The following is an 11,281-nucleotide window of genomic DNA, read 5'->3' on the forward strand; positions in this document are numbered from 1 at the left end:
GTGGCGGAGCGGCGGCAGGTTGGGGGCTGGCGTGGGGAGCTGCTGCTGCTCCATCCATAGATGACGCTGTTTCACGAGAGTCTCCCGGGGCGGCAGCCGCGAGTGGGAGCCTGCGCTACCGCGGCTGCCATTCGCTCCCAGGCAGCTCTGGGGAAGGCCTGCCCCCCGCACCTTCGCCCACTCTGCGGAGCTAATCCGGTTTTTGTATTATTACGATAATGATAATTTATTTGTTTGTTTGCTTGCTTGTTGTCTGGGCTTTATTTAAGCCTATCTGAGAAATCACTGGTGGGGGAGGAGGGCACGGCGCTCCCACAGGCTTTCCGTGCAGGCACCCACGCTGGCACCGGACGGGCCCCCCGAAAGCTCATAACAAGCAGGAACCCCCTTCTGGCACTCCCGGGGCCGCAGGCGGAGGTGGGGCGGGTATGGGACCGCCCGCTGCCATCCCCAGTCGAGGACTGCAGCGAAAGGGTTAAGGTGCTGTGGGGCCATGGGGGCCGGGAGCAGTCGGGCTCGGCTGGAATCAGCTCGGCTGGACCGGAATCCCTGGGCTGCGGGGCTCCCGCAGAGGGGCGTCCGACGCCCTGCGGGGGGGGTGGCGAGGGTGAGCCCGCACAGAGGCCTGCCTGGGGCGGGCGGGGAGGGTAAGGCAGGGCTCCCTGAAAGATGCACACACACACAGAGACGCACGAATGCTGTTGGTGTAACTGTATGGTAGCTTTCTCTCCAGTGGCATTTGAATAATTCAGTGAGCCCCACTACCAGCTGTACTTCTGAAGCCTCTTCCATTCTTTTCAGCATAATAATTTTGGTTAATTTTCAATTTTAGGCCCTACGTCTCTGCAATTTGTGTATGAATAACAGAATAATTTTCCTCTTTTGTTTCGCCTTTCCTGTTCCTGAATCTAAATAAAGATGGCTTTTTAGTATTAAAAGTGGAAGAAAATTACAGGTAATTATCTTTGACGGTAAAAATGCTGTAATCAGCGGGCTACATGAAAAATTACTCTAATTATGGCTGCATTTAAGAGAATGGAAAAAAACCTTCTTGTGGATAAAAACCTTAAATTGTCCCCAATGTCTGCTTCAAATTGGATGGCACTGCAGCTGGAGGCTTTGTTCAGAATTGATCCTGGGGAGCTCTGAACCCAAAGTTTCACAGTGGGAAGGGGAAAAAAAGAAAAGAAAACATTTTTCTTAATGTAACAATACGAATGGTAGAAAATGACAAGACTGATCGGTTTTAAACCACTCTGAAGACTGGCTGAGCGTGGAAGTTGCTCAAAAAAAAAAAAAAAAAACAAAAACCAAAAACACCCCCCAAAAAACTGGTATGTTGGTAAGTAGTCTTTGCTTTGTGTCTAATTATAGTGACTGTCCTTTTGCACGACTGTATGTAGCTGTCATTATATGGAGCACTCTGAGGATCTCTATTGACTTCTGATAAATGGCTCAGTGGTTTCAAGGTTCATAATTTGAAGGATGCCCAGGTCTCTAGCCATTAATTCTCTCAGTATGGGGCACCCAGCTTGGCTGTGGAAAGGGTTTTTCATTGTCAGGCGTTGCTGTGCTTTCCACAAGCTGGTGCGGCTCGGGCTGGCCGGGTAGCGCGGTGTATGCCAGGGCACCTCTCTGCAAAACATTCCTCCGCTTGCATTGTCTGCTCTGGAAAAACAAAGGAGGGCGCCTCCTTTCTTAAGAATTTGGAGGCTCCGAGCTTTGGGAAGAAAGGCAGGGCTCTGGGCTTTGCCTTGGCGAGAAAGCTCAGCTCAGCTGAGCGGCGGAGCGGGGAAATCGCAGCAGAAATGGCCGGGTGATAGGAAATTTCTTCTACGCTGATCTTTGCGCTCTCGCTTATTTCTTGTGCTAGTCGTAGCCTTAAACTCAAATCACCAGCTACTCCCCCTGTCCCCTCGCTTCATCTTTTCTGTCTGTGCTGGCAGGTGTATGCTGGGTGGGGGGTGGGGGGGAAGCGAGGGTGTGCTCCGTACGGGCAGGCAAGAAGGGGGCAGCGTCCAGCTGCCCGGACTGAACTGGTCTGGGGGAGTACACACCGGTTCTGAGGTGGAGAGAGAGAGAATGAGGAGCCAGACGGGAGTTTTGTGGCTTTTACTCTATATATGAAAGGAGACAAAACCATACAAAGTATATGTACAACTAAAATTCAACAATATATACAGAAAGGTTGCTCGGGGGGAAGGTCCCTCTCTCTCAGGGGTGAGGCTGCCGGCGGGCAGCGCTTGAACCTTCCTGCCTTGCCTCCGCGGGCGGTCCTGCCGCGGATCCTTCGCTCTGTCCGTCCTGCTCGTCTCGGGGAGTCTGTCCGGCTGTGCGCGGGTGTGTGTGCGCGGGTGAGAGGGCTCTTGGCGGGAGAGACAGTGGTTTCTTCGGAGCCGCAGCCCGTTGCATTTTGAGAAAGCATGCAGGTTTTGCTTCGTGGTAATGTTCTAATCTTACAGTACGTTTTCATTTTTCAACCAGTTATCCTTTCTTCCCTTCTTCATTTTTTTAATCCCTTCTTCTCTCTTTGAGATTTTTTTTCCCCCAGTCCGGATTTGGTGAATAAAAATGAAGGAGCTTAGACTAGTCCCTCTTTCATCATGTAATGTCTTTAGCTCATTAAACAAGTAAAAACGGCTGCCATGGTAGATTCAGGTTCTTCTTGTGGGCAAAGTCTGTAAAAAGTTTGTTTTGACGTATACTCCACAGAGAAAGAGGCTGGTGCCCTGGAGTCCAAAGGAAAGTATCCTAAAGAGAAGTGTCTTCTGTGCGTCAGAATGAAAATTTTGTCTTTCTGTTCGAGATCAATCGCTGAGGTTACTTGAAAAAAAAAAAAAAAAAAGAGAGAGAAAAGAAAAAAATAAAAGAAAATTAAGCCACTCTGTCTCTTTGCCGCATCTACAAGTTCACACAGAGCCTATTAGCTGGCACGGCTTGGCAAAGCAGGGGAACTTCTTGCCATGTCGAGACGAGGCGTTCTTGGGAGATTATTTCTCTTGGACAATTCACATCATTTGTGGTCTCTGCATTGTGTCTTGATGTGGAGAAGAATACCAGTGAGAATAGCCAGGCATGTAGCTGTTGGGAGGCATATTGACTCCCTTAGCAGAAGCTGAAACGTCCCAGACCGGAGGCAGAGTCGGAGAGCGCGGGGAGAGGGCAGCGGAGCCGGGCAGGGGGTCGCTCTCGTGGGGGTTGCTGCCCTGCTTCAGCAGCTTCTTGAACTTGGAGCGCTTGTTCTGAAACCAGATCTTCACCTGTAGAGCAAAACGCAGCGGGTATTAGGCTGCCGTCAGCACCCAGGGCACGGCAGGGGAGCCCCTCAGGGCTGGGGGTTTCTCTAGAGAAGGTCTGGAGACTCCACGCCAGCCAGGTGAGGAGTGAGGGGTAGGGAGAAGGGAAGGAGAGGTAGCTGCTGCTGCTGCTCTCGGGCTCTGGATGCAGCTTCAGAGAACAGGAGAGGCAGAGCGGAGCTGGAAAGCGTGAGGGATGCAGGTTTTAGGCTAGAACGTTATTTTCTCTCGGGCAGGCCAGAGTGATCGAGCTGGAGCAGATTACGTGCTCAAAACTGTCCTGCTTGAACGCCTCATTCAGAATTTTGGAGGTCATTTGATCATTTGGACAAACTGTTGTCAAACACGGGCAATCATATGATTTTGTGCCAGGAGACAGGAGCCAATAAACAAAGGGCATCTTACAAAGAAAGCACGCATCCAAAAACATGCACGATCAAGCGGTCCTTGGTGATGTGACAGGGAAGGAGGCGCAATGGAACCAGGACTGTGGCTTTAGTTTAGAAGTTGTATTTAAAGAAAAGAAAATGCTATTTTCTCGGCGAGTAACTGGTTATAGAGATTGCTTTGGGTCTCATCCTGCTCCTAATCCAGTAGAGCGCCAGCAGTGGGAGCCTGCACTCCAAGAGATGTGCAAGGATCGGGCCCACTCTGGCATGTCAGAATTGTTACAGGAATTATATATCTGTATGTAACGCATATATAGACACGTACTTCTTAAAATCTGTCAAATAAAACAACTCTTCTTCAAATCATACAAAGGAAACAATTCCCACACGTGTATTTGACCTTGCAAACTTTACAGATATAATGTTAGGGCACAGGCAGGGGTGTTTGTCTAGCTGCATGCTCAGGATCGGGCCCCTAAAATCAAATCTCTGAGTACGAGAGAGCAACCGAGACAGCAGTGAGACAGAATGCACATGGTAAGGATGCTAAAATCCCAATTGAAAAACCATCAGGTCTATTCCCATGATTAATGTTTGCTGAGTACTAAAAAATCGCTGGCTGGAAGCGACTGTTATCAACAACAATGATAAAATCCTGAAGTTGTCTGTTAAGCTCATAAATTCCCATTATTACATTTTACCCGAATTGATCCCATCTATCCATGCACTTCTCCGCAAACCCCAGCCTGGGAAGCCTGTAATGCCTCATGTGTCTTTCAAGCTTAAATTAGTCGAATGGCACAGCTACTCCAACCACACTTAACTATGGCTTAACCTGCTATAATTTTGTACACGGCTGTCTTTGATCTTCAGATCTATTATCACCTTTCGTACATTTTGCCCAAGGGTAACCGCTGCGTTTGCGTTAGTCATCCCGGGTGAATTAACTATTGATTTTACAGGTATTTCCTAACCTGTTCTGGCCTCCCCTCTGCCTAGAGGTTGCTACGAGGCAGCTTTGCCTTGCTGTCAGCTCTACCGCAGGCCCAGCGATCCCTTGCCTTTGTTTCGTTCTCCTTTTCACAGCTGGGCAGCTGCATCTCGGTGGCTGGGATGATCCGAAAAGATAGGCAGTTTTAAAATGTTATGTGTGGCATCGAAAGGGAGCACTTGCTCGCCAGACGGCCGAATCCCGCTCCCTCTGAGGCAGACCGGTCTCTCTGTCGTGCATTAGATAAATCCTGTCACGCATAGATGGGGACAGTGTGCGATACCTTCGCTACCGCTCCCGCACAGAGGCCAAAACGTTTGGGGAGCATCGTACTGTGCTTGGCCTTTATTGCTCGAGCAGGATTTCAGTGATTTGGGATTCCCAGTAATTACCTGTGTCTGGGTAAGTCCTAATGAAGCTGCCAGCTCAGCTCTCTCTGGAAGTGCCAGGTACTGAGTCTGCTGAAAGCGATGGTTTAAAGCCTGGAGTTGTAGACTAGAGTAAATGGTTCGAGGCTTCCGAATCTTTTTCCCTTTTCCATTGAATCTGATTTCACCGTTTTCAATCACTGTGGTTTTTTGCTGATCTGCAAGCGAAATAACACAGCTGAAACATCACCCATTTTCTCTATTTAAAGCAGGCGTTTTGGCTGCCCCATGGCTCCCCTAAACGCTGCAGTCTGCCCCGGTGCCGGTGCAACATCACCGCTGGCACAGCGGCTGCCGCTGGGGAGATGCCGGGCCGGGGGGGCGGGGGAAGGAAATAACCATCCGGCAGGGTGGGCACGCTGCCCTTCCTCGAGGGAGAAAAACTAATAGTATTTGAACAGATATATAGGAAAACAAATTGCAGGGCTGTCTTCGTGGAGGGGTGCCCGGTTCCAGGGACATCCAGGTTCTACCCAGCTAACTGACTTCGCGTCGCCGGTTTGGTGGTCAGTGAATCACCAGTCCGAGACTGTTAACAATGCTCCCCCCCTCCCCTGCCGTGCCCCTCCGGATGAATACATACAAACGAGCGGCTCCCTGCAAAAAATAATACATAAATCAGGCGGCCCCCGAGCGGAATGCGACCCGCTCGCCTGGAAACTTTCACTCCTCAGGTGTTTGCAGGAATTTTGCCTAAAGCTGGTCCCGCAGTAACAAAGGAGGGCCGAGCTCAGCCCCCTGCCCGCCGGCCGCGGGGCGAATGGGGAGGCGCCGGTACCCAGCGCCGCGGTCCCGCCGGCAGTTGCCGCCGGCTCTGTCGGGGGAAGCACGGCGGCCACGCCGCCGGGCACGACAAGCAGTAGGCCCTCGGGAACGAGCAGCCCCCGCTTCTCTCCTCGCCGCCCCGCGCACCCCAGTGTCGGCATCACCCGGCGGGAGCGTGGGGCACGGCGGGGGTCGCTGTGGGGGCGCCCGGAATAAGGCCAGGGGATGGTGGAGAGAAGGACAAAACGGGGGCTGGCGGCGGGTCGGGAAAGCGGTGCCGGCTCACCTGAGTCGTCTGCCCGCGTCTGGCTGGCCGCGCTGCTGTTGTGGTAGGACTGGAGGTACGGGCTGTGCTGCGAGTGGCTCACGTAGGGGTAGGCGGCCAGCGAACGGTGGTTGTAGGAGCCGGCGGTGCCGGAATAGGGCGAGCTGTGGTGGTGATGCTGGTGGTGCGGATGCGAGCCGCCGGCGGAGTGCAGGCAGTGCAGCGGGTAGTGGGCGCCGGCCATGGCCGGCGAGCTCTGCTGGGAGTGGGGCGGCGGCGGCGGCTGCGGCGGCGGCGGCTGCTGCTGCCCGAACTCCATGAAGGCGGATTTCGAGGAGTCTTGCGCGTCCAGCCCGTCAGCCATCGTAGTCATGGTCATCATCAAAGTTTGGGAGGGAGAGCGCGGCGCTCCCCGGCTCGCCCCCCGCGCTCTGCCTCCTCTCTGCCCAGCCACCGCCGCTCCCCTTACCCGCCGCGGCACCGCTGGAGAGGCGGCGGGGATTTAATTTAATTTCTTTTCTTTTTTTTTTTTTTATTCCCCCCCTTTTTTTTCTCTCCTTCTTTTCCGCCTTTTTTTTTTTTTTTTTCCTTCCCCCCCTTCCTCTCTAAGGAGTCGTTGTGCGAGGGGCCTCGTTCACTGAGGGAGGGGAGGAAGGGGAGGGCGATGTGCGGGGTGTGTGGAGGGGGGAGGGCGGGCTACTCCAGCCGCTTTTTTGCGCCGCTCTTTTCCTTCATCCCCCCGGCGCGTGGGGTGGGTTGTGTTGGTTTTTTTTTTTTTTTGGTGGGGGGGGGTGTGTGTGTGTGGGAAGAGAGCGAGAGAGGAGGGCCGGGAATACGGGAGGACGAGGAAGGAGGGAGGCGGAGATGGGGGGAGGCTGGGAAAGTTGTGGGGCTCCGCGCTTCGACTTGAAGGGCAGGGACTCGCATAAGTCGAATGGTTCGTCTCCGGAGGGCAGCACCTCCCTCATTGGTCACTCAACCCCCTGACGTCACCGCCCCAGCAGCGCGCGCGCTGCCCGCCCCCCTTTCTTCCCCCCACCCCCCACCCCTTTACCCCTCGTCTTTTCCCCACCCGTGCGCGGGGCGCGGAGAGCGCATCGTGAGAGCTCCGCGCCCAGCACACGGGTGGGGAAAAGGGGAGCGTCTGCCCCTATCTCCCCCCCCATCACGCTTTCCCCTCCAAAATCACGCATTCCCCCCTCCATTCTCCCCTTTCATTACCCCCCTTTTCTCTCTCCCCTCTCCTTGCGCGGTATTTTCAGTGCGGCAAAGTGTCGCGCAGAGCGTTTTCAACACACACACCACCCCCCCACGCTGAAAAGCGGCGGCGGCAGCAGCTCCCCATAATGGCTTTCAAATATATGCAAATGGCTACGTGAGGTTGGCGGTTTTGGCAAAAGTTTGATTAGGATATAAACGACCCCAGAAAAAAAAAAAAAAAAAAGAGGGAAAAAAAAAAGAAAGGAGAAAAAAAAAGTGCCTGCGCCCTAAATTTGTCTTTAGATTACAATTCCAGTTGATTTTATTTTATTGTCAACATTGTTAATGATAAAAATAGAGTCGTTTTACGGTTATTTTTACTTTCTGGAAGGAGGCAATTAGACTTCTAATCAGGAATACACAAAAATCTCCTATGATTAACTGCAGTACTTTGTTCAAATTGCTGCTATAAAATTCAGAACAATTTGCCTGTAATGATTATGGACTGGGTTTATTTTGGGAGGTGGAATAAAAGTGGATATAGCATAAATTATCCTCTAATTATACACCAGTGTCGCCTCAATTATCCTCTTATCAAAATGGTTGTCTAACTGCCGCATTTAGTTTCAATTCTCTCCTTTTTTCTATAAAAAGAACTTCATACCTTGTTATTATTAATCCATTTATTATTTGCAAGGGGATTTATATCCGAACATCCAGGTGGTATTACCACTTCTCTTTCAAAGATGGACTAGGGAAAGACATTAAGTTTGATCCGGCACGGCGGAGGATCTCTCTCTTCTCTCTCCCGTCTCCTCTCTCTCCCCCCTCTCTCCCTCACTCCCTCTCTCTTTTCTTCCCCCCTTTCCCTCGCTTAAATATCCTGGCGTCCAGCTAAGCATGAACTCCGGAGACAGACCCCACCGCAGAGGACTGAGGTAGGAAGGACCCGGCGGAGCTCCCTAAGCCTAGAGAAATCCCGAACTCGCTCTAGACGGGGAAATGCTCTGGAGGCTCCGGGCTTGGAAAACCAACACCGGCATCGGCAGCTGCCGCTTGCAGAGCCCCGAGACTCCCCCCAGCCCGAGCGCGGGTCCTGACACTGCCTCTCCCGGCCACATCGTCTGGGGATCCGCGTCTAGATCTTCCAGATTTATTTTTTTTAACCCCTCTCTTTTGGAAATATTCAGAGTGGGTTTTTTATTTCTTTCTGGGATTTTTTTCCCCTTTCCCTTTCTTCGTTTATTCTGGGGATTTGTCTCTCCGCAGCCCGGTCATTACCCCGGGGGAGCCGAGGGATGCGAGCCCCCGTTTGCATACCGCACCGTCTAGGGGGGGAAGGCGGAGGGGAAGGGGGTGCGAAGCAATGCTCGATGGGTGGCAGCGGATAACCCACAGCCTCTCGGTGCTTATAGTTCAGCTGGTTTATTTCAGGAGGGGGGTGTCTTTTCTCCTGGGCGGCTGGGATGTTTGGAGCCCCCTTACCCACCCTCTCATCGTTGTTTCACTTCTTGAGCCCTTGGAGCCGGTTCAGTAACTCTGAATGCTGTTGTAAGTGTCTTGCCTTGTTCTCCTGCTTTTAACAAGAGTTCCACTTTAACACGCGAAAGAGTAACCCGATCCAGGTGTTTACAAATCTACAATGAATAAAAATATAGAGAAAGGGGAAGAATTCCTACTGGGACTCTTTATTCATAGGTGTAGGTAATGTACTCAATAGGAGCAGGTACATTTTGCAGTTTTATTGCTTTATCCCCTCCAGGTTGATATTAACATCACGAAGGCGTTTTCTCGCAGGTGCACATACTAGCACTTTCTCCAGCAGCAAGAGCGTGCAGAACAAAAGGTGTCAGAAAATAGACTGGGGAGGGTTTGCAACACGTTGCTTTCTGATCTCGAAATAATTCCTGCCGCATAAGGGGTGCTAACTCGGGAATGAGGGAAAGATAGGCAGGAGAAGAGACCGGTTTGAAATAACACCTAAGTGCCGCCTTGGCGAAGGGAACAAGGCGTCTGTTAGGCAACGTGAAACAAAAAGGAGAAGAAGAAAACAGAGGGAGGGTCTGCAGAAGCTGCTCCCTTCTATAGAGAGCAAACGGGGTTATATGTGCACCCCTCGCTCAGCCTATCTGAGAGCGAACTGCGGTGGTGCGAGTGGGTGTCGCACCCGGGGCTCCGGGTGCGGGCCGGGGGGAGCGGCGGAGCCGGTGAAGGGGGGAAGAGCGGGGCACCCGGCGCTGCTCTTACCCCACGGTGCTCAGACATCCCCGTCTGTCGGCAGGGCAGTTGACTCCATCCAGCCTCATACCGATAATTTCCCCCAGTTTAATTAGGCCCACAGGGGGACGGAGGGCAAAGGGGGCCGGGGGGGCAATAGGGGCCCGAGCCGTGCCCTGGTAGAGGAGGCAGTTGGAGGGGTAGGTACTCTGAGGGAGGGGCAGGTCCCCTGCCCACGCTCTGTCGGGAGCTGCCGGGGCGGTAGGGGGTTCGGCGCTACCAGGCACCGGTCCTCCCCGGCTCCGGCTTATGTGCAGCCGAGTTCCGTGACCGGCCGGCCTCCTTCTAAGAAATTAGACCTGTTATCAGTAGCTCTGAACGCACCTGAGCAGTGGGGTGCTCACTTCCAGGAGGGTGACTCATGAAAAGGGGCATGGTGGGGGTGGCGCACCTCCTAGTCCCCTTGCACTGAAGTGATTCTCGAAGCGAACGGACAAACAGTCACGAGTGGGACACGGCGCTCCAGAGGCGCCGGGCCTCGGCCAAGCTCCCTTGGGAGCTGCCACACGGCCGGGCCAGAAGGGGCAAGGTCCGAGTTAGGGGGTGGCCTGGGGACGGTCCTGGGGGAGGAGACACCCCCCCCCTCCCCCGCCTGGGAGGACTTCCCCCTGGAAAGGCAGCAGGATCCCATCACCTGTGACCCCCACTGCCTAATTTCTCCCGACGATGGAGGCTGCAGACCTGGCCGAGGATGATAGGGATGCTCCGGATTGCGGGCAACACCGCGTCCTGCCCGAGCATCCCCGGCCGGGCTTCTCCTCCTCTCACCTCCCGGTTGGATCTCCGCTGGTGATGAGCTCCGCAAGGCACCCTCGCTTGGCTGGAGGGCAGGGAGGCCTCTGAACCCCGGGAGGTACTAGGGCTAGTCCCTGTCCTCCCCCAGGCTGGCTGGGAGCTGCCTCCCTTCCCCCTCCCAGTCTCCCCCTCCCCCGGCCCCCCCCGAGCTGCTCCTCCGCTCCGCTGCCGAGGTGACGGTCGAAAAGCGTGGCACGGGGTTCCCTGTGCCCCAGGACTGGGTGACTTCGTGCTACTGGTTCTCCGTGTCACCACGTCGCTTTAATGATGTTTGTGGCTAATACTTTCGAAAGACCAAACGTTGTCTGTGTGGTTTAAAGATACATTTGTGAGTTGAAAGATGTCACACAACAGACACAACAGTTAGAAGGAGCTGACGAACAACAGGAAACGCGGTTCTATTTTTAGGGCATAATAGGAAGTTAATGTAAGCGGCCAGAGGCTTCCTATATGCCTCCGAGCACCTTCTGTTCCATTCATTCATTCATTCGTTCATTCATTCATTCATGCGATCAACAATAACAACAGGGGAAAACAAATATTCCCGTTCCGCTTCTCATCCCGTCCTTCCCGGGAAGCCCCGCTCTGGTGTTTGCACGGGTGGGCTCTGCAAGCGGAGACGCTCTTGGGTTGTTTAGCTGTTTTGCTGGTTTGGGGGAGGTGGTGATGGTGCTGACGGCATTCCTCAGGCTCCCCCTAGATGCTCTGGCTGGGGGGTTCCCGTCCGCAGAACGGGTTCTCAGGGTCTCAGGGCTGCTCTCAGGGAGCATGTAGTCCCCCTCCCCTGTTCACATCAGAGTGCCGGAGAGGGTTTTCTGTCCCACCCCGCCCAGGGTGGCTGGAAAGGTCTTATTTCAGGAATTATGCTATTGCGC

At 53.6% G+C, this 11,281-nt stretch overlaps 1 protein-coding gene across 3 annotated transcripts; it reads right to left on the reverse strand.

Moving 5' to 3' along the window:
- Positions 1-3,008: 3,008 nt before the first annotated feature.
- Positions 3,009-6,516, reverse strand: DLX6 (distal-less homeobox 6). 3 transcript variants are annotated; one of them, XM_065669232.1, is made up of 3 exons: positions 6,156-6,516; positions 5,069-5,262; positions 3,009-3,260 (listed from the first exon to the last, which is right to left on the reverse strand). In XM_065669232.1, the coding sequence occupies exons 1-3, from the start codon at positions 6,514-6,516 to the stop codon at positions 3,009-3,011; spliced, it is 807 nt and encodes a 268-aa protein (XP_065525304.1). The 3 variants fall into 3 exon arrangements, with proteins under 3 accessions (XP_065525304.1, XP_065525302.1, XP_065525303.1); XM_065669230.1 differs by having other exon boundaries at positions 5,069-5,267; positions 6,155-6,516; XM_065669231.1 differs by having other exon boundaries at positions 5,069-5,257; positions 6,148-6,516.
- Positions 6,517-11,281: the final 4,765 nt, after the last annotated feature.

The sequence above is a fragment of the Lathamus discolor genome, chromosome 2 (assembly GCF_037157495.1).
Source record: "Lathamus discolor isolate bLatDis1 chromosome 2, bLatDis1.hap1, whole genome shotgun sequence".
NCBI classification, from domain to species: Eukaryota; Metazoa; Chordata; class Aves; order Psittaciformes; family Psittacidae; genus Lathamus; species Lathamus discolor.